This window comes from Salvia splendens, unplaced genomic scaffold (genome assembly GCF_004379255.2).
Source record: "Salvia splendens isolate huo1 unplaced genomic scaffold, SspV2 ctg1200, whole genome shotgun sequence".
NCBI classification, from domain to species: Eukaryota; Viridiplantae; Streptophyta; class Magnoliopsida; order Lamiales; family Lamiaceae; genus Salvia; species Salvia splendens.
Window position 1 is genome coordinate 28,675 of NW_024598756.1, and position 23,515 is coordinate 52,189.

Sequence of the window (23,515 nt, forward strand, 5' to 3'; positions counted from 1 at the left end):
TAGCACTTTAAATTTAGTTAGCATATTAGTATATCATATGATAGGCAATTCCAATTTCGTTTTAAATTTAGTATGTAAACCGACATTGCTCGGATCTTTTCACTCCAATAATGCACATTGGGATCAGCAGACTCAAAGTTTTTTGGATCAAAACTATCATATGGACCTGGTAAGGTGCGAAAATAGTTCATACCAGGCTGTGGGAACTGTGGTACTACTCTTCCTCGTACTGCTCTTCCTCCAACTGCTGTTTCTCCAACCACTGTTTCTTCTACTGATGTTTCTCCAACCAGAATGGATGGTCTTGAAGCCACAAATTGGTCATCATCCGACGAAGCACCATCTGAGTCTGTACTATCCGGGTTGACATCTTCAGAATCATAAGGTGATTGTGGATCAAGAAAGTCGGCTTTATCAGGACCAATCATGGCCTCAACCACATCACAATTGTCACTGTCCCCTAAGTGCACGCCTCCAACATTAAAATCTTGTGTTGCATCGAAACATGGTTCTTGGCCTCTCGTGGACGTACCAACATCAAAATCTTGTGTTGCAGCGAAACATGGTTCTTGGCCTCTCGTAGACGTACCAACATCTTAACTTATGAGATGATGACTATGTTGTTGAGTAATTGCCGAATACTCAACATACAATTCAATTTGACCTCCTGTAGCCATACTCTCACTAAACATTAGTGGCATGCATACTTCTTCTAGTAGAATACCTATAAACGTGACTGAAGATCCATAGAATATATGACGTTTCCATACTATTTGAACATTGTTTTCAAATATGCTTATCCCCATCCTTTCACAAATTGTTTCCACAAACTTATCGTAGGAAATACTTTCATCCAACATAATAAATCCTTTTGCAAAAGGAGGATCATATGAAAAAACTGGTACGGGAATTATCTTTCCACCCCAATATAAATTGACACACCACGTCATACTATCTGCATTAATGTAAAACATAAATATTGGTAAAAAATATTTCTATTAAGTACAGTACAATATATACTATCATAACAATCTATCAAATATTGGTAAAAAATTAGATATACTACAATATTTAATACCATAACAATTGGTCAAAATATTTCTATTAATTACACTACAATATATAATACCATAACAATCCATCAAATAATTATATAAATTACACTACAATTATATTACTATCATAAAAAACCATCAAATATTGGTAGATTAATGTTTGGAAGAATGAGTCAAAAATTAGATATACTAACCGATTAGGAGGACTAATGTTTGGAAGAATGAGCCACAAATCGAAATCTACACGCTTAAATCCACCACCGGGTCGACCCAAGCAAGGGTTTACTTAAGGTTTTTCCGCCTTGGGAAGGGTTTTCGCGTTTTGGGGAGGGAAAGTGTTTAGGGTTCACGATTTTGGGGGAGATCTGGGGGAAATATGGTTCAACAGAAACACGCCGACCAGGTTGGCGTGTTTATGTTAAACACGCCCATTCCATTGGCGTTTTTTAACTTAAACACGCCAATTCCATTGGCGTGTATGTATATAAAACACGCCATCTTTGTTGGCGTTTTACCATGCCTGTATTTGGAGAAAATACGAGTAAAGTATGACGACATTGTAAAACGCCAACTATGTTGGCATCTTTACTAATAGACACACCAATTTCATTGGCGTTTTTCCCATATATGGAATAGATAACAAAATGAGTACATTTTCGTTATTTTAAAGGCCAAGTAGCCTAGAGACCCGATTTTCTCCTCTTTTACCGGGTTAGTCGATTTGCAATTCATTTTCTGTCTACTTTCTTCTTTCTAGGATCAGCTTTTGATTTGAGCTCTACTTATGTTATGCTAACTTTTACTTTTGTTGTTATTATTATTATTTGTAAGGTGGACACAATGGCCAATGACCCCGGTTGAGGGTTGTCCCATGGTGTTTCAAACGATATGCAGTCTTCCGCCCGGTTGTCACCAGGTTGGTTGTTCATGACTTGGAGCTTGCTAGGGTGAAGAATTGCCCCAAGTGTCAATCAAGAAGGCAAATTTATTTCCGAATTTGACTGGAAATAGCCATATTATTGTTAAATGACTGTTAATAATTAGCTAATTTGGTGTTTCCCATGAATATGGTATCTGTGTTATGACATGTGCGTTTGGTTATGTTACTATTTTGATATATTCTGTGGCAAAAATTACTCAATTACGTAGTCGAATTGTTTACCTCTACTGATTCATAGCTAGGATAAAATTTTCCATCAGTCTTTTTGTATCCAATTTTCATATATTTAGCTTGTGGAGTTATGTACCGTTTAAATTCAAATACTGCTTCTCTTTCTGTAGTATAAATTTGTGGTTGATGGTGAATGGAGACATGATGAGCACCAGCCTTCTGTCAATAGTAACATTGGAACAGTGAACACTATCCTCTTGTCTACAGAAGCTGATTACCTTACTCCAATGCTGCACCGGCAAGCGCCTCCCTCTGGTCATGGTTCAAGCATGGATGTTGATAGTGAGAGCTTCCAACGCGTGGTATGGCATTCCTGTGCTCATCTTTACTTCACCTGCCATACCCATAATTTTAACACTGCACTTATTAAAGAAGTTAATTTAATGATATTTTCTTTTCAATCACAGTGGATGTAATATATCTTATTGTTCATCATTATTACAGGTTCGGCTGTCAGATAGTACGCCTCCTGAGCCCTTCCCTACAGTGACACAGGCTGACATAGATGTTTCTCGTCATCGTATAGCTGTATTCTTGTCAGCTCACAAGGCATATGAGTTGCTCCCTGAATCTGGGAAGGCCTGGATGATCTGTCCCAACATTGTCTCTCTCGCTCTTCCTTTTTTGTCTCTTTGATTTATTTACTCAGTCTATTTTTCAGGTTATTGCTTTGGATGTTGAACTCCCTGTAAAGCAAGCATTTCATATATTGCATGAACAGGTACCTTTATTTGTTAAGTGCCTGTTCTTTAATGTTAAAGTTATTGCCTACCAGACCAGGGCGCTATGACTAACATGCCTCTGGCAAGATGGTGTCTTGGTTGTCTCCGCTGTTTGTTCTTGGTGCTTTCTTGACCAGCTTTCTTCTGGTAAAGTTACAAACTCTTAAGAATGAAAAATATTCATTTCAGGGGATCTCTATGGCACCCTTGTGGGACTTTTCAAAGGGGAAATTTGTTGGAGTTCTTAGTGCAATGGATTTTATCTTGATTATGAGAGAGGTAGAGCATTTTGCCATGTTTTATACAGAATAATCTTTCCTGAATATGCTCCTCCCCCCTTTACCATAGCTGTTCTCCTCCTCCTTGACTCCTTGTGCATTTCCACTGTTGTACCCTGATGTTTTGTTGTTATATAATGTCAAATACAGAATCGGCATTTTAAAGTTAGTTTATCCTTCATGCAGAACGCCGTTGATAGATCTTCTGTGAAATAGGGACCATTTTCTCTCATATTTGACTGGCAATGCACTGTGAAATCTCAAAGATCTCAATTGTGATATTTTCTATATGTGCTAGCAGCTTGGCAGGCATGGGTCAAATTTGACGGAGGAAGAGCTCGAGACGCATACTATATCTGCTTGGAAAGAAGCAAAGTTTTATCTAATAATCAAATTAATGGCCAAGGAGCAATAGTTCCAAGACAGCTTGTACAAGTAAGTGTTCATATTGATGCGCTAAATGCCAGGGTGAATATTGTGTACATTGGGCCGATCATTTTAATTTTCTATGCACAGGATGGATAGATAGATAGATGATCTTTTATACAGATATCCTTTTGCATATTTGATACTGCTGATCAAACAATAAGTATAATACCTGCCCATTACACCCTTATTTTGTTGATGTTTTCCACCATATTATATAACCCTGGTTAGACCTTTTTGTTTGTTCTTGTTTTGGTACGATCTTATTTATTTCTTATCGTCATTGATTTCCTTATATGTTAGATAGTTCCTCAAAAGCTTTATATTGTTGACTTGTAAACAAAAATATGTTCTCTTATACGCTGGAATTAACATATAGGATGTGTTCTTTTATGTTAACTTAATAAAGTTTTCCAGGCTGGGCCTGATGACTCCTTAAATGAAGTTGCTCTGAAGATTTTGCAAAGTGGTGTAGCAACAGTTCCCATCATTCATTCTCCTTCAGCAGATTCCCCGAACAAAAATCTATTACACCTTGCTTCACTTTCCGGGATACTAAAATGTCAGTATTGTGGACCAGTTACTGACACTTTCAGTGTGTTTGAACTATGTTCTGGACTATATTTAGCTCCTTGTGGGTAGTAGTAATTAAACATGTTGCTTTGCAGGTATATGCCGGTTTTTCAGGCATTCGCCTGGTTCATTGCCAGTACTTCAATTGCCAATTTGTTCAATTCCTTTGGGCACTTGGGTTCCTAAGACTGGAGAGCCAAATCGCAGGCCATTGGCAATGTTAAGACCCAGTGCCTCTCTTGGTGCTGCATTAAATTTCTTAATTCAAGGTATCTAGATACATACTAGGAATGGGAGACTTTGGAGTAGTCACATTTCTGTTTCATCTTTGTCTCTATGCAGTATACTTTTTGTAGCGACACAGCGACCCATTTATTCACTAAATTGTCTTTTACTTTCTTGGATGTAGCTTAAAGTTACTGAGTTTTTCCATATGACGGTTTTATTTTATAGTATTATTTTGGTATAGCATGAATTTTTAAAAATTGACTGACCTTGTAGTTCAATAATTTCAACTTGGAGGCATTACTTATTTTATATGGTTCTGCAGAAATCAGTTCCACGAGAAAAGGAAACTAATTCAAACACATTTATGAATTTGATGAAATGTTGGGGTCTGAATAGATGGTCCCTAGTTTTTTCAAACTTATGTTATATTCTGCATATACATGATTTCAGACTCATTCCTTTGCAGCACAAGTTAGTTCAATCCCTATCGTTGATGATAATGACTCTTTATTGGATGTATATTTTCGAAGGTTAGTACTGCGAATACTGCTTGTCTAATCACAGGTGAATCTATTTCCCCACTTGGAATTATATTAATTAATCCTCATTTTTGCAGTGACATAACTAGTTTGGCCAGAGACAAAATCTACACACATTAATCTCGAAGAAACTACTATTCATCAGGTAAACACATCTATCTAATTCGCTTTCATGCTATAATCGCTATATCTGTGAATATTAGTTGCACGGTGTCAGTGTGATAGTCCCAGTGCCACGCCACAGTAGAAATTGCAGTTTTTATGTTAGTTTGAAATCTCATTCTATGCAATGATACATACTCATAACTTATAGAGTATATCGCTTCTTCTTAATTCCTTATTTTCTTCATCTCCGCATTGCAGGCATTGCAGTACTGAGATGACCCATTTTCAGTATACGGCTCCTCCAACATTCAAAGATGTTTTATGTGTTTACGTACAGATCCTCTCCATAAAGTCTTGGAGAGGTTATCCCAGCCAGGTTATAGATTCGTTCTAGTTTGTTTGAAGATGTTTTCCTGCACACGATCATTTTCCATTCCCTTTGACACTACTTATATATACACACTGATACACACACACACATGTTAACGTTTCCTCCGATTCCCATTTTGCATGCTTTTCTTCTCTGGAGTGAGGCGTCTGGTTGTGGTTGAAGCTGGAAGCAAGCATGTTGAAGGCATTGTTTCGTTGGGAGACGCATTCAGATTTCTCATGGGCCGTTAAGCAAATTCAACAGTGTATACAATCGATAGTTCCTCTCTCATTCTTAGCCTGGTTTTAAGTTAATAGGCTGAAAATATGAGAAATGTAAGTGAATGTAGTTGTTGTTGCTCCATGTCTCTAGCATCTCAATTTTTTTAGAAATAGGCAAAAAAGTTGTGCTATTGAAATAGGAGAAAATAAGAAAAATGAAATAGGAGGATGGATGTTTTTCTTTAGTTTTATTTATGTATAATTCTTGTCATTGTTTGGCCTCTTATCTCGTCACCTTTTTTTTATCTGCTATTGAAAGGAAAATTGAAGAAAATTTTTAGCACTCCTATATTTAAGTCCGATATATTCTGGTGTCTGTTTGTCTTATTCAATTGTTCATAGAAGAATTTTTAAGTTAAATTAACTCGACAATTTACATAATAGTATTCGGAAAAAATGCAATTAATTTGAATTTAGTGACCAAACATTCTATCACCCAATGTTTTAGAATGCATGTGATGATGTGTAGCTCTTGTTAAGGTTCAATTAGTCGCAAAGTTTTAGCTATTATTACTAAAAGATTATTCCCTCCGTTCACGAAAAATCAAGCACATTTAAAAAATGTAAGTTTTTAACAGTTTCTCTCTTACCAATAATATGGATCTCACATTCCATTAAGACTACTTCTCTCTTACTAATAATATGGATCTCACATTCCACTAACACGAGTCTCTTATATATTACTGTTGTTACATAATACTCCTAATTGAGTTGGATGCATTTTTGTATAGGTACATCCACCATTACACATGCTTTTGTTCGATGATCTCATTCACGTTAGTATGAGATCAGCAGAATTGGTGCCTTGCCCGACCCACATGAGTCAATATATAGCAGAAGAAAAAAATTTATGCTCCAGGTCCAGTATATGAAATTAAGAAAGAAACTTGATTACAAAAACTCAAAAAATAATACTCCCACATTTTTCCTTTTTAGTTCTGAAAAAAATTGTCTCTCATAAATATAAATATACTATTTTCTCTCTCCACTTAAACACATAAAATAGCATCTATCGTGCCATAACCCAAGTGTGCCATTTGAACTATTGATTTACGTAATTGGAAGTAACCAATTAGGTGTTGGAATCTTGTATTTAAGATGTCCGGTCAACGAAGTTTGACGAATAATAAATGTGACGAGACATTTAATTCTGCAAAATTAAATGGTATAGCGTCGATCTACGTTCCGCGTAGATGACCGTGGTATATTCACTTTCTCAAATCCGATTCCGGGTGAGTGAGAAATAGTGGATTAAAGTTGTCACATTGTAGCTTTTGATAAAGCTATGTGTTGAAAGTGTAGGGAGTAATTGACTAAGTTAATTATCCCACATTGGAGATGAGACACTTCTTTAAGTGTGTATTTATGAAGTGTATTTACTACACTTATAAATTATAGTGGACTAAGATGGGTGAAAGAGCGCGCGTGAGCCGAGCCGCACCCGTGCCCTTGCCCTTGGATTTGGATCTTGGCAATTGGTCTTTGGGTGGTCTTTGGCATTGCCTGGTTCATTGCCAGTACTTCAATTGCCAATTTGTTCAATTCCTTTGGGCACTTGGGTTCCTAAGACTGGAGAGCCAAATCGCAGGCCATTGGCAATGTTAAGACCCAGTGCCTCTCTTGGTGCTGCATTAAATTTCTTAATTCAAGGTATCTAGATACATACTAGGAATGGGAGACTTTGGAGTAGTCACATTTCTGTCTGTTTCATCTTTGTCTCTATGCAGTATACTTTTTGTAGCGACACAGCGACCCATTTATTCACTAAATTGTCTTTTACTTTCTTGGATGTAGCTTAAAGTTACTGAGTTTTTCCATATGACGGTTTTATTTTATAGTATTATTTTGGTATAGCATGAATTTTTAAAAATTGACTAACCTTGTAGTTCAATAATTTCAACTTGGAGGCATTACTTATTTTATATGGTTCTGCAGAAATCAGTTCCACGAGAAAAGGAAACTAATTCAAACACATTTATGAATTTGATGAAATGTTGGGGTCTGAATAGATGGTCCCTAGTTTTTTCAAACTTATGTTATATTCTGCATATACATGATTTCAGACTCATTCCTTTGCAGCACAAGTTAGTTCAATCCCTATCGTTGATGATAATGACTCTTTATTGGATGTATATTCTCGAAGGTTAGTACTGCGAATACTGCTTGTCTAATCACAGGTGAATTTATTTCCCCACTTGGAATTATATTAATTAATCCTCATTTTTGCAGTGACATAACTAGTTTGGCCAGAGACAAAATCTACACACATTAATCTCGAAGAAACTACTATTCATCAGGTAAACACATCTATCTAATTCGCTTTCATGCTATAATCGCTATATCTGTGAATATTAGTTGCACGGTGTCAGTGTGATAGTCCCAGTGCCACGCCACAGTAGAAATTGCAGTTTTTATGTTAGTTTGAAATCTCATTCTATGCAATGATACATACTCATAACTTATAGAGTATATCGCTTCTTCTTAATTCCTTATTTTCTTCATCTCCGCATTGCAGGCATTGCAGTACTGAGATGACCCATTTTCAGTATACGGCTCCTCCAACATTCAAAGATGTTTTATGTGTTTACGTACAGATCCTCTCCATAAAGTCTTGGAGAGGTTATCCCAGCCAGGTTATAGATTCGTTCTAGTTTGTTTGAAGATGTTTTCCTGCACACGATCATTTTCCATTCCCTTTGACACTACTTATATATACACACTGATACACACACACACATGTTAACGTTTCCTCCGATTCCCATTTTGCATGCTTTTCTTCTCTGGAGTGAGGCGTCTGGTTGTGGTTGAAGCTGGAAGCAAGCATGTTGAAGGCATTGTTTCGTTGGGAGACGCATTCAGATTTCTCATGGGCCGTTAAGCAAATTCAACAGTGTATACAATCGATAGTTCCTCTCTCATTCTTAGCCTGGTTTTAAGTTAATAGGCTGAAAATATGAGAAATGTAAGTGAATGTAGTTGTTGTTGCTCCATGTCTCTAGCATCTCAATTTTTTTAGAAATAGGCAAAAAAGTTGTGCTATTGAAATAGGAGAAAATAAGAAAAATGAAATAGGAGGATGGATGTTTTTTCTTTAGTTTTATTTATGTATAATTCTTGTCATTGTTTGGCCTCTTATCTCGTCACCTTTTTTTTATCTGCTATTGAAAGGAAAATTGAAGAAAATTTTTAGCACTCCTATATTTAAGTCCGATGAATTCTGGTGTCTGTTTGTCTTATTCAATTGTTCATAGAAGAATTTTTAAGTTAAATTAACTCGACAATTTACATAATAGTATTCGGAAAAAATGCAATTAATTTGAATTTAGTGACCAAACATTCTATCACCCAATGTTTTAGAATGCATGTGATGATGTGTAGCTCTTGTTAAGGTTCAATTAGTCGCAAAGTTTTAGCTATTATTACTAAAAGATTATTCCCTCCGTTCACGAAAAATCAAGCACATTTAAAAAATGTAAGTTTTTAACAGTTTCTCTCTTACCAATAATATGGATCTCACATTCCATTAAGACTACTTCTCTCTTACTAATAATATGGATCTCACATTCCACTAACACGAGTCTCTTATATATTACTGTTGTTACATAATACTCCTAATTGAGTTGGATGCATTTTTGTATAGGTACATCCACCATTACACATGCTTTTGTTCGATGATCTCATTCACGTTAGTATGAGATCAGCAGAATTGGTGCCTTGCCCGACCCACATGAGTCAATATATAGCAGAAGAAAAAAATTTATGCTCCAGGTCCAGTATATGAAATTAAGAAAGAAACTTGATTACAAAAACTCAAAAAATAATACTCCCACATTTTTCCTTTTTAGTTCTGAAAAAAATTGTCTCTCATAAATATAAATATACTATTTTCTCTCTCCACTTAAACACATAAAATAGCATCTATCGTGCCATAACCCAAGTGTGCCATTTGAACTATTGATTTACGTAATTGGAAGTAACCAATTAGGTGTTGGAATCTTGTATTTAAGATGTCCGGTCAACGAAGTTTGACGAATAATAAATGTGACGAGACATTTAATTCTGCAAAATTAAATGGTATAGCGTCGATCTACGTTCCGCGTAGATGACCGTGGTATATTCACTTTCTCAAATCCGATTCCGGGTGAGTGAGAAATAGTGGATTAAAGTTGTCACATTGTAGCTTTTGATAAAGCTATGTGTTGAAAGTGTAGGGAGTAATTGACTAAGTTAATTATCCCACATTGGAGATGAGACACTTCTTTAAGTGTGTATTTATGAAGTGTATTTACTACACTTATAAATTATAGTGGACTAAGATGGGTGAAAGAGCGCGCGTGAGCCGAGCCGCACCCGTGCCCTTGCCCTTGGATTTGGATCTTGGCAATTGGTCTTTGGGTGGTCTTTGGCATTGCCTGGTTCATTGCCAGTACTTCAATTGCCAATTTGTTCAATTCCTTTGGGCACTTGGGTTCCTAAGACTGGAGAGCCAAATCGCAGGCCATTGGCAATGTTAAGACCCAGTGCCTCTCTTGGTGCTGCATTAAATTTCTTAATTCAAGGTATCTAGATACATACTAGGAATGGGAGACTTTGGAGTAGTCACATTTCTGTTTCATCTTTGTCTCTATGCAGTATACTTTTTGTAGCGACACAGCGACCCATTTATTCACTAAATTGTCTTTTACTTTCTTGGATGTAGCTTAAAGTTACTGAGTTTTTCCATATGACGGTTTTATTTTATAGTATTATTTTGGTATAGCATGAATTTTTAAAAATTGACTGACCTTGTAGTTCAATAATTTCAACTTGGAGGCATTACTTATTTTATATGGTTCTGCAGAAATCAGTTCCACGAGAAAAGGAAACTAATTCAAACACATTTATGAATTTGATGAAATGTTGGGGACTGAATAGATGGTCCCTAGTTTTTTCAAACTTATGTTATATTCTGCATATACATGATTTCAGACTCATTCCTTTGCAGCACAAGTTAGTTCAATCCCTATCGTTGATGATAATGACTCTTTATTGGATGTATATTCTCGAAGGTTAGTACTGCGAATACTGCTTGTCTAATCACAGGTGAATCTATTTCCCCACTTGGAATTATATTAATTAATCCTCATTTTTGCAGTGACATAACTAGTTTGGCCAGAGACAAAATCTACACACATTAATCTCGAAGAAACTACTATTCATCAGGTAAACACATCTATCTAATTCGCTTTCATGCTATAATCGCTATATCTGTGAATATTAGTTGCACGGTGTCAGTGTGATAGTCCCAGTGCCACGCCACAGTAGAAATTGCAGTTTTTATGTTAGTTTGAAATCTCATTCTATGCAATGATACATACTCATAACTTATAGAGTATATCGCTTCTTCTTAATTCCTTATTTTCTTCATCTCCGCATTGCAGGCATTGCAGTACTGAGATGACCCATTTTCAGTATACGGCTCCCCCAACATTCAAAGATGTTTTATGTGTTTACGTACAGATCCTCTCCATAAAGTCATGGAGAGGTTATCCCAGCCAGGTTATAGATTCGTTCTAGTTTGTTTGAAGATGTTTTCCTGCACACGATCATTTTCCATTCCCTTTGACACTACTTATATATACACACTGATACACACACACACATGTTAACGTTTCCTCCGATTCCCATTTTGCATGCTTTTCTTCTCTGGAGTGAGGCGTCTGGTTGTGGTTGAAGCTGGAAGCAAGCATGTTGAAGGCATTGTTTCGTTGGGAGACGCATTCAGATTTCTCATGGGCCGTTAAGCAAATTCAACAGTGTATACAATCGATAGTTCCTCTCTCATTCTTAGCCTGGTTTTAAGTTAATAGGCTGAAAATATGAGAAATGTAAGTGAATGTAGTTGTTGTTGCTCCATGTCTCTAGCATCTCAATTTTTTTAGAAATAGGCAAAAAAGTTGTGCTATTGAAATAGGAGAAAATAAGAAAAATGAAATAGGAGGATGGATGTTTTTTCTTTAGTTTTATTTATGTATAATTCTTGTCATTGTTTGGCCTCTTATCTCGTCACCTTTTTTTTATCTGCTATTGAAAGGAAAATTGAAGAAAATTTTTAGCACTCCTATATTTAAGTCCGATATATTCTGGTGTCTGTTTGTCTTATTCAATTGTTCATAGAAGAATTTTTAAGTTAAATTAACTCGACAATTTACATAATAGTATTCGGAAAAAATGCAATTAATTTGAATTTAGTGACCAAACATTCTATCACCCAATGTTTTAGAATGCATGTGATGATGTGTAGCTCTTGTTAAGGTTCAATTAGTCGCAAAGTTTTAGCTATTATTACTAAAAGATTATTCCCTCCGTTCACGAAAAATCAAGCACATTTAAAAAATGTAAGTTTTTAACAGTTTCTCTCTTACCAATAATATGGATCTCACATTCCATTAAGACTACTTCTCTCTTACTAATAATATGGATCTCACATTCCACTAACACGAGTCTCTTATATATTACTGTTGTTACATAATACTCCTAATTGAGTTGGATGCATTTTTGTATAGGTACATCCACCATTACACATGCTTTTGTTCGATGATCTCATTCACGTTAGTATGAGATCAGCAGAATTGGTGCCTTGCCCGACCAACATGAGTCAATATATAGCAGAAGAAAAAAATTTATGCTCCAGAAATTAAGAAAGAAACTTGATTACAAAAACTCAAAAATAATACTCCCACATTTTTCCTTTTTAGTTCTGAAAAAAATTGTCTCTCATAAATATAAATATACTATTTTCTCTCTCCACTTAAACACATAAAATAGCATCTATCGTGCCATAACCCAAGTGTGCCATTTGAACTATTGATTTACGTAATTGGAAGTAACCAATTAGGTGTTGGAATCTTGTATTTAAGATGTCCGGTCAACGAAGTTTGACGAATAATAAATGTGACGAGACATTTAATTCTGCAAAATTAAATGGTATAGCGTCGATCTACGTTCCACGTAGATGACCGTGGTATATTCACTTTCTCAAATCCGATTCCGGGTGAGTGAGAAATAGTGGATTAAAGTTGTCACATTGTAGCTTTTGATAAAGCTATGTGTTGAAAGTGTAGGGAGTAATTGACTAAGTTAATTATCCCACATTGGAGATGAGACACTTCTTTAAGTGTGTATTTATGAAGTGTATTTACTACACTTATAAATTATAGTGGACTAAGATGGGTGAAAGAGCGCGCGTGAGCCGAGCCGCACCCGTGCCCTTGCCCTTGGACTTGGATCTTGGCAATTGGTCTTTGGGTGGTCTTTGGCTTGGTCTAGGGGCTGGTCGCTGGATCCAGACATAATGTTTTAGACCACCTCCGCCTGGAGCAGCAGCTTGATCAACAGCATGACTGCGCCTTGATCAACTTGCTTTAAGTCAGTCCACTTGTGACGGTTGAACAAGGGCGTGTACAACGTCTAGATTCAACGTCGATCTCTCCAGCTTTCAAATTCGTAACGGCCTGCGGTTACAGCCCCGCCATGATGAGCCATGATGACAGTCATCAAGACTGTGTTGACCCCCGCAGTGGAACTAGGACTATAAATAGGCTAGTCATTCCTTGCATATTATATCATCGAATACTAAGGATCATACCTGATCAGGATCATTAGCATACACACAAGCATCATTCTCTCTGCATAGTCTTCTTTTCGAAGCTCTGCCCTCGCCTCTATCCAGTTCGCTGGAGCTCTGTTGATTGCGATGCTTTTTCATCAGAGACGCAAGTCGTTTTATCTTTGGGTACGACGCGCCAAACCGAGAGCACTACCGGAGCGTATCTCGTCTTGCGGAAAGAGGGCTTTCCTCGATTCGGCTAAGTTTAATTTCTTGTTTATAGTTTCGATTACATTGTAATTTCAGTTTTTAGTTCTTCCTTCTTTTAGGTTGTATTACGCCTGGTATTGTTTATCTCTTGTAATCACAGAATAACCAACATTAGGTTTACGACGAAACCTAGAAATCGATCACTGATCCAATTTTGAGTACCTCTACAGGATAAACCTCAACAGAAAACTGAAGAGTAACGGCAGCAAGTGATTGAGTTCAGTAGTTCCTCATATAAAATTATTGACTCTAGAGATATAGTAATATGGAGAAGACAAAATTGTTTCAAGCACCGACAGATTTGTTGTCAATTTTATATGATCAAAAAAAATAAATTCTGAAAAACCTTTTATTTATTTGCTATTTTTCTACCAACTTTGGGGACTCCCTTGTAGCGCAATCTTAGTCATAACGCACGCTTAGTCATAATAGGTAGATTTTTGTTTGAAGAACACTATTTAATTTGACTTTATGGCTTTACCACCCTTTATCTTTGTTCAAATTGAATTGACAGGGCTGTGTTACTATTGCCATATTTCAATTCCATAAAATTGGGATAGAGATTAGCATAAATAAGCGGGGAATCGGATGAACCAGAAGCGTGGGGAACAAAAAAATATAGGAGGCATTATTTGTTTTGTCTTCCTAGTACACAAGAAGATTATAGGATGGAGGGAGTACTACTTTTCAGTTTACAAGTAATGCAACATATTGTTTCTTAAATGGCTCAGAGTCCCTCAAAGAGCTATCAGGATACATCATCGTTCATGTGCCTCAACTCTAGAACAACAGCTTCCTACCTACACGTAAATTTTGACACGCAGTTAGAATAACAGGCGATGCCATGGAGAGGACGCTGATTTTTTCAAAAAATCTAACCAATGTTAAAGCCTAGAGTAGAATTTGATTACAATAGTAGTATGATGTACGATATTGAAAGGTGGTTTCAAACAAATGCTATTTGGAAATTGGAAGATATCAACCTTGTCACCAGGGAAAAGTTTTATGTACTGATTAAGTTTTATATACCAAGAGAACTGCTTCAAATCAACATTATAAACATTATTATCAGAGCAAAAGATTGAACTTGTCAAAAGAAGACGTATACCTTCTGATGACACAAGTTAATCCAACGTGATACAAATATTCGACAAACTCTCTTTTTGCAAACCAAGGATAATCAATGCACCATCTCTCAGACGAGGATTTGACATGATACAATAAAAGAATGTTGAGATTTGGCCTATTCAACTAACATAACCTTTGAATTATCGATTGAAGCAATAGACACATCACTTTGCACGTTATCAAGATATTTTTGTTACGTCTGCTCCTGACTTTAGTTAGTAAGTTGACATGATTAACGACAGGAAGTTGTGCTGGCTCACTTGCTTCTTTTTGTGTATCAGCACTGGAAGAATTCTCTGAATTTCTTAGTAAATGTTGACTAGATTTCTTACTTGTATCCATTCATTTCTTCCTAGTAGAGGCATTTCTTTTGGGAATAGAGAATAAAGTACTAGGAAAAAGATTAAGTAAACTAAAGTAAGAAAAAAATGAAATGTGCTACTTTTACCAAAAAAAAGATTTGACTCGGCAACCCAAAAAGGAATACAACTTAGCTACAAAGGGATGAGGGAGAGGGAAAAAGAGTCAAACTATTAAGATCGGTAAAAAATTTAAAAAACACCCATGGTTTCAGAGTTTGATTGGAAATAACACAAGTTTCAGCTCTTTAGAACAATATAAGAGGTAAGAAATTTTGAAGATCGGATTTCTAGAACACTATCATCAATATTCAGCTATTATTTATTCAGAAGAGGAAAAATTGAGTGTTAGATAAGTTACCATCTTCATCTCCTGACAAATCAGCCAGTGTTTGTGCTGGAGCATCATCTAAACAGGAATAACTATCCCTTAAGATAAAGACCAAATAATGAGATCTCTAACCTTTTGAAAACCACAAGGCAACATGTCCATAATTAACACACCGTTTGGTTTGGTCTGTGCATTGATCAACCAGTACACAAGATTCTCTTATATTACACACCCCCCAAAAAAAAGAACTAAACTTGTTAATAAACTGGTTCTAAACTATACGTATATATTTGTTCCAACAACATCCAAGCCTTATTTGCAAAAATTTGGAAAGGGGCAAATACTCCATGGCCACATTTGCAGAGTGAGTGATAATTCAGAGATGAACGATACTTGTGTACTGGTAACCTCTTCATGAAAGTTGTTTCTCAGTGCTCCAAACTCCTTTTCCACTACATTCTTCCAAGAGACGCTCACTATTATTGCATGTATATGATTCTGAAACATAGATCATGCAACAGTTTTTTTTTACCGCGGCGGTGGGAGAGGGCTTGTCCACTATCGTGGACACTCTAATAAGATAGCAAGAAACTTATTACTCCCTCCTCCGTCCCACAAGAATATACATTCTTTCCTTTTTAGTCTGTCCCACAAGAATATGCACTTTTTAAATTTGGAAACTCTTTTCTCTCTGATGAGTTTTCACAAACATTTATCTTAACAAAAAACTGCTCACCACTTCCCAATAGCAAATTTGACAGCCCTATTTTGTTTGTAGATGTTCAGCTAGCTAATAGAATTAAAATAGTCTCATCAAATTGTTGTAATGATCAGTCATCATAGCAATCAACCCATCTGAAGAAGCAGTTCCATGCGGAAGAGATAAGTATGCCTGAGATTGGAGAGCTCAGAATGGTTACAAAAATGTGTTATTGAAGCACAGGCCTCCATGGCATCATCTATGAATTTCTTGGGTGTCAATTTTTTACTAATTTATTATTGGTATCAAATAGTCCAGTCCAGTTTGGTCTAACATAGCCCCTGTACTGATAATGTAGTTCTGTAACAGTGTAGAGAAAGTGGACCAAACTGAAATTTTCAACTAAATAGCAAGTGATCCTTCATCGGTGAATATTTGATGTAAATCAAATAATGTTTATTCTACTCTAAGATTTCTCTTATTTTTTATATTAAAATCATCTTTCAATTAATCATTAAAGTTTGATTATTATATTTTAGTTGATAGATGTACATGTGGAGTGAAAGCATACAATGAGCCAAACCGGACCAGGGGTCTGATTCAAACTGCTCGTTGCCTATCAAGACAATGTCAAAATTCTTTTATCTTACCACCGTTATCTTTGCCTTTGAAATAGCTTCGCGTGGGTACCTTGTACTCTTCAATCGGAACCCGGATGAAGAAGTTATGGCCATTTGATGAAGGCTGCACGGAGCAGTGCGAACCTGGCGAAAACGCCCGACCCGGCCATTTTTGAACCAACAAAACGCCAGGTCCAGTAGAAACTCCCGGGTTGGCACCATTTCGCCCGGGTCGGGCGTTTTCTCAGAAACAGCCTAATTTTAGTTTACAAATAGGTTTCTGGAGCAGTTTTTGAGAATATTCAGACACCCTTGGACGAGAAATAGAGAGGAAAAGAGAGAAAGAAAGGAGTAAGAAGAGAAGGAAGAAATTCCAGCCAACATTCCGACGATCCGTCTCCAAATTCCAATTCCACTCAACGAGAGCATGCTTCCTATGGTTTTTATTGCAAAATCTACCATGTGTTTAGGCTAAAACTCTCAATGCTGCTCTAAGTTGTAATTTAGGATGTTATGGATGTTTCTAAACCTTTGAATCATTTGTTTTTGATACCAACAATATGCTTGATGTTTATACACTATGTTTTTGACTCTAATAATGTAGTGTTGTTCTTTCCTATGCTATTATCTCTTTAACATAGTTTGTGAGTGTTTGATTGTTGGTATGCTATTGAATTAGAATTGTTCAGAGGACAATTTGAGAGTGGATTAAGTAGGTGATCATAGTAGATGAGTATTTCTCCTGCGCTTCTGTAGGAGTTTGTAGTTGTTGAAAATTAGTTCATAGGTTGTGTATTTAGCTAATTAACTACTCATCGTGTACATGGTCAGTGTATGTGATTAGGTTGATGTTTTAATCACTGCATAAGTTTCTTTGTTAGAGGTATAGAACAATACAAATATATTGGGCAACTTGGAGTGACATTTATTTTTTCCGTTTGAAAAAGTCTTTCTCTAGTTAATCTGCACTTTACTTTGTCAACAACTTTCAAATTAAAAAATTCAATCTTTGTATGTTTTTATATGCTTTTAAGTATAAACAATTTTTCACCTCCATGTGAATCAACACTTGATATACTACTACGACGTTGTAGTCTTGCAGTATTGTAGTATTATTAGAGTTAATTAGTTAAACTTGATATCTTGTGTGAACTGGTCTAGATACTCTAAAAATACGCATCAAGTTTTGGCGACGTTGTCGGGGAGACAATAGGTTGTTTACTACCTAGTTGTTTTATTTTATTTGATCTTTTGTTTTTGTTTTGTTTAGGTATTTACTTCGTGTTCTTGGGGGTGATAGCCATCTACCACGTCCGGACTTGAAGACGAAGGAGTGTATTTTTTAAATATCAAGAACTATATCTACAATTAATTACCTAAATTTATATATTAAGAACAAAATCATTCTTTTGTTGAAAATTTGAAAAAAAAGTGCAGAGTATAGAAATGATTTGATGCCAAAAGATTAAAACATTTTAAAAGTAATAATTTTTTTTAATACACTAAAACTTACTATATCACTATAAATGGATGTACGGCCCAACTGAATCACATAAAAGATTTGTAAATAAACGCATAGGGGGACAAATGAGGTTTTTTTAAACTTACCTTCAATTACAGTCAGAATAGAGGATGACCTAGATCCATATTAAAATTAGAAATAGAAATTTTGAGAATCCGAGAATATATTACCCTCATCATTATTCATAATGAACAACAAAGAAGACTATAAAATAAAAAATTATATTATCAAAGAAGAAGGATTATATGAATAAAAACACAATATTTTTTTTGTGATCAAAACTATAACAAATGTGGTATGTATTTGTAGAGGATGAAAAACTACGAATTTTGGTATAATTTTTATAATTTATTAAAATAATATACAAAAGATATATAAATTTTTAAAAAAATATTTATCAACCAATGAGATTATATCATTTGGCACGTTGATTTGTTTACTGGCCATTGGTTTACGGAGTATCATTTTATTACTCACATCAATCACACTACTTCACGTTTTTAAATGTGTATTATCAAATGTATAATGGTGTTTTGTTCAATGACAACCTATCATATTATGCATCTTGCATTAAATTTTATTATACATGCTAAAAGATTTATACAATATACTCTATAAATTTTCATGAAAGTGGGTGGAAAAATAAAAATTCCTACTTCTTGGCTTTTATATATGTATAGATGTATAGATTAGAGAACATGTCATTCTCATGGATGATGAATAAATTTAAAACAAAAAGAAATTATAATATAGAAGAAAGATTATATGTAGAGAAAATAGAGATTTTTTTTGTGAATAGAACTATAGCAAATGTGATCTCAATTTGTAGAGGATGAAAACCTATGAATTTTGGTATAACTTTTACATATATTTAATTTAATATATAAAGATATTTGAGTAATAGATAAAATATTTATTGACCAATGGGACTGTTACAAATGGCATAGTATTATTGGTCATTAAAATAAATGAGAGAGAAACCATTTGATCTTATTTTTACCCAATGGTTAAAAGGAGGGTGATTTGACTAATTGACAACCATTTATTCTCTATATCAAATCAATCATATATTAATATTGTATATTATAGGCTAATACAATTTTATAATATACTTCTCAATATTTCATGAAAGTGGGCGGGAAAAAACAACTTTTTGAGGACTTGGCTTTTATATAGTATAGATAAAGTAAAAATGATTTTCTAAATAACATTAGTTATTCGATTTTTATATTCTAGTCGTCCCACTCTAAGTAACACATTTTCTTTTTTGGAATGTCCCACAGACGAAATATATCTTAGCATAATAGCATGCACTACTCTCGAAACAACGAATATATATATATATATATAGGGTTGCGTTAAAGACAGAACCATTCTTAAGTGTAGAACCTAGAGCTCTACATATTTTATTCATTGGATGAGGAAAAAATGACGGTCAAGATTAAAAATCATACATATTAGACTATGTTTTCACGACATTCCGGACTCAACATGTGAAAAAACTCACATGTTGATGGAAGAATGAATGAAACGAAGAACAGTCCATGCATGCTTTATTTTTTCACTTCTCTGCATTCACCCATTAATAATAGTTTTGGTTGTAATGGGAAGTTGTTGTGCAAATCAACACGATTGGATTAAAAGATCTAACGACCTCCGTTTGGCATTTGTTCTACGTTTAAGAATGGTTCTACGTTTAAGAATGGTTCTATCTTGATCACAATCCATATATATATTGATGTCAACATTTGATTTTGCATCCCACAATTGGCTTACACTTATAAGTTTTAAGGTTGTATGTAAGATTTATGAGAGAGAAAGAATGTTTGCAACGTAATACCTTAATGGAAAATAGACCATTTTTTATCAATTCTTTTGGTTATTCTTTTAGTTATTTTAGATGTTAGTCATGTTCCGGTCCGAAACATCACGACCCCCGCCTGATCTGTAGAAAATTTCAACAAGAAGAACATAAAATTAGAATTTCACCCATTTCTGAAGTAAAACAAAAAAAATTATCATTACCTATTCGCTTCACGTTGCAAACTATTTCTATCCAATAGATCCGCCCCCTTCAAATTTGTATGCTTAGGGGGCAGTGACGGAACCAGGATTTTGAATAAGCCGGTGCTGATTTTTTTTAAAAAAAATCGTCTAAAATATTCAATTTTATGTATAATATCAGAACAAATGTTTGAAATAAAAATATTTTCTCGTGTGAAACCATATATCAAAACTTTAGGAAACTTTTTTTGGCATTAATTTTTTTTAATACTACTATTCGTATAAATTATAAAAATTATTTACACATTTATCCTATAAAAGTATTAATGAAAATTTTGAGTTTAAAGGTTGCAATGAACTAATACATGTAATATGCTAGCACTCATTAGCAATTAATACTAAAAACAAAGAAAACACGATCTAACAATACATATAATAAATACATAAATTTATTATACTATGAACTATTAAATTTATTATATATAACACATAAAAAATTTAAATTAGGAATTAATATAAATTTATAGGCAAATTAATGGAAAAAAAGATGGATGAAAACATAATTTAGAGTTAGAGAATAAGACAATTAGTGGCTGGTTACTTTAGTAAATTTAAACTTTTACATGAGAGTTAATGAAAACAGTCTACAAACACTAATTCAAATAATATTAATAGCGAGTGACTCAAGGCAAATAAATTAAATATGATACTAAATGCTAATGGGCTATAGGTCTATTATTTTATTAAAAGCCCAATAACGAATGTACCGTTCATCTTCTTTCTCAGCATATGGCAGATTCTGCAAATCGGTGCAGCGCGTCAGCGCCCCAAAAATCCAGTGATAACAGTTGTCAAGCACCGGCCAAGCCCCCGCTAGAGCGGTGGCTTGGCCTATGCTGGTTCCGTCACTGTTAGGGGGTGTAAGACCAATTTTGGTGGACGGAGGGAGTAGTAATTTTTTTTGAAAATATGTTGATGTCATTATTCGACCCAACCACGCCAAAAAATATACCAAATTCATAAACGTTGGTCAACAATTGTTTCGAGAATTAATGTTGGATGTGCGCACTAGTATTTGTTGTACATCTCCATGCAACATGTCAATTCTTTTACTGTAAGTGTATACAATCTAATCTATCTTGTCGAGCATACCAGGAAATCCATGGCGCATGAAGCCTCTGATGCATATTCATCAATATGTGGGCGTCGCGCATGCATTGCCGGTTTTCTCAAATTCGTATCGTGAAAGTCCTCGACGACCTTGCGACAAAATCGTTTCACGAACTTACAGGATGTCGTTTTTCTGCACATAACCACTAGGCCGCCATAAAAACCAATGGACTTGCAACGCGTGGCTGCATTGCAGACGCTCTTAAGAAACATACATTTTGCATTGATGATGCTCTTAAGAAACATGTATTTTATAGGACGGCTGGAATTTTATAGAACGGCTGGAGTATTAATTATTATTGTACCTACCATGTAAGATAAACATTATTGAATGACTTCTAATTAACATTCCTATATATATCAAAAGCATTGACATGAAAATCAAGATACCAAAAAAAGAAAAAAATTAAAAACTAAAATGGCACAGACAATCATCACAAACCATATTGTAAAACCATCATCTCCAACTCCACTCGCTTCCAAAATCCACAAACTCTCATTTATTGATCAAATGCAATCACCAGAATACATTCCCTTCATTTTCTTATATGAAAACAATCGATCTACGTCGAAACAAGAAATCTCGAAACGTCTGAGACAGTCTTTGTCGGAGACCCTAACCATCTTCTACCCCATTGCAGGCACAGTTGTACAAAACTCGCACGTTGATTGCGACGACACGGGCGCGGAGTTTGTCGAAGCCCGGGTTCACGCTCCCCTCTCACACTTCACACAAAACCCTAATTTTGAGGAATTGGTGATGCAGTTGTTCCCCATGGCGGACGGGACCGAAACCCGAAACCTGTCTGTGAAGATCAGTTTCTTCGAGTGTGGAGGATTCGCCGTTGGCTTGTTTCTGTCACATAAGCTAGTGGATGGGTCGTCTGCAGCGGCGTTCATCCGCGCGTGGGGGAAGACCTGCTGCAGGGAAGCTTCTGGAATCATCCACCGGTCCCGTGGGCAGACACACTTAAGGTTGGCCTCTTTACTTTTTTCTGATATGTTTTGTGATATCAACTAATACTAATATATTAGAAAAAATAATATGACTTTCAGTTGTCATTTTAAAAAAAAATCTCATGGTTCATTTAATTTTTTTTAAAGTCTGAACACAGAGCTATACCAATTCGTAAATACAATAATATCAGATATCAATTCATGACTCAATATCAGAAACTGATATGTTTTTGTAATACCAACTAATATTAATGTACTTCATTCGTTCTCTTATGGTTGAGTCATTTTTTCATTTTGGGAAGTTCCTTCATAGTTGAGTCATTTTTGTATATAGTAACAATTTCTCACTGTTACTTTACTATCACTTGCTTATTCTGTCTTTTTACATCTCTTACATTTTTTATCTATCTACTTAATACACCAAACATCCATTTCTTAAACTCCGTATCGAAAAGTTTTGCCCCAACTATGAGGGAACAAAGATAGTACTTGATATGATTTTCAATTCTCAAAGTTTTTATTTTAAAAAAGTTTTCACTGGAACTGCCTGTTATTTGAACGTAAGTACTCCTTCCGTTCCCTCATAGTTGAGGCGAAACTTTTTCGGCACAGAGTTTAAAAAAGGGATATTGAAGTGTTAAATAAATAGATAAAAAGGTAAGAGAGAGAAAAAGTAGAGAGAATAAAGTAGAAGTGAAATAAAGTAGAGAGAATAAAGTAACACAGAGTAAGTAAGAAAGAGAAAAAAGTAACTATAGATGGAAATGACTCAACTATATGAGAACTTCCTAAAATGGAAAAATGACTCAACTATGAGGGAACAGAGTGAGTATATAAACTTAACGAGAGCCCTCTCCCCAGTGTCCACCCCTCCTTCGACATGGCGCATCCATTTCCCGCCCTCGCACTTTGCCTCCGCCCTCGATGTACCTTGGAGTCCCGAGAGAGAAAATTACAACGGGAGGTTGGTTTTCGACAAGGAGAAGGTGGAGATGATCAGGAAGCTGGAAGCTTCTAGAAGCGAGGTAAAGGATCCTACTAGGGTGGAAGCCGTCTCCGCTCTCCTATGGCGGAGCTTCGTCGCCGCGCTTATAAAGGCCGGGACGGGGACGGGGATG

The 23,515-nt window shown here is 35.4% G+C and overlaps 1 protein-coding gene and 1 pseudogene across 1 annotated transcript; both read left to right on the forward strand.

Moving 5' to 3' along the window:
• The first annotated feature begins 294 nt into the window (after positions 1-294).
• On the forward strand, positions 295-8,626 carry LOC121789030 (annotated as a pseudogene).
• Positions 8,627-21,805: 13,179 nt separating this feature from the next.
• On the forward strand, positions 21,806-23,415 carry LOC121789032 (vinorine synthase-like). Its single transcript, XM_042187576.1, has 2 exons — positions 21,806-22,415; positions 23,259-23,415. The coding sequence occupies exons 1-2, from the start codon at positions 21,859-21,861 to the stop codon at positions 23,413-23,415; spliced, it is 714 nt and encodes a 237-aa protein (XP_042043510.1). The 5' UTR covers positions 21,806-21,858.
• The last annotated feature ends 100 nt before the right edge of the window (positions 23,416-23,515 follow it).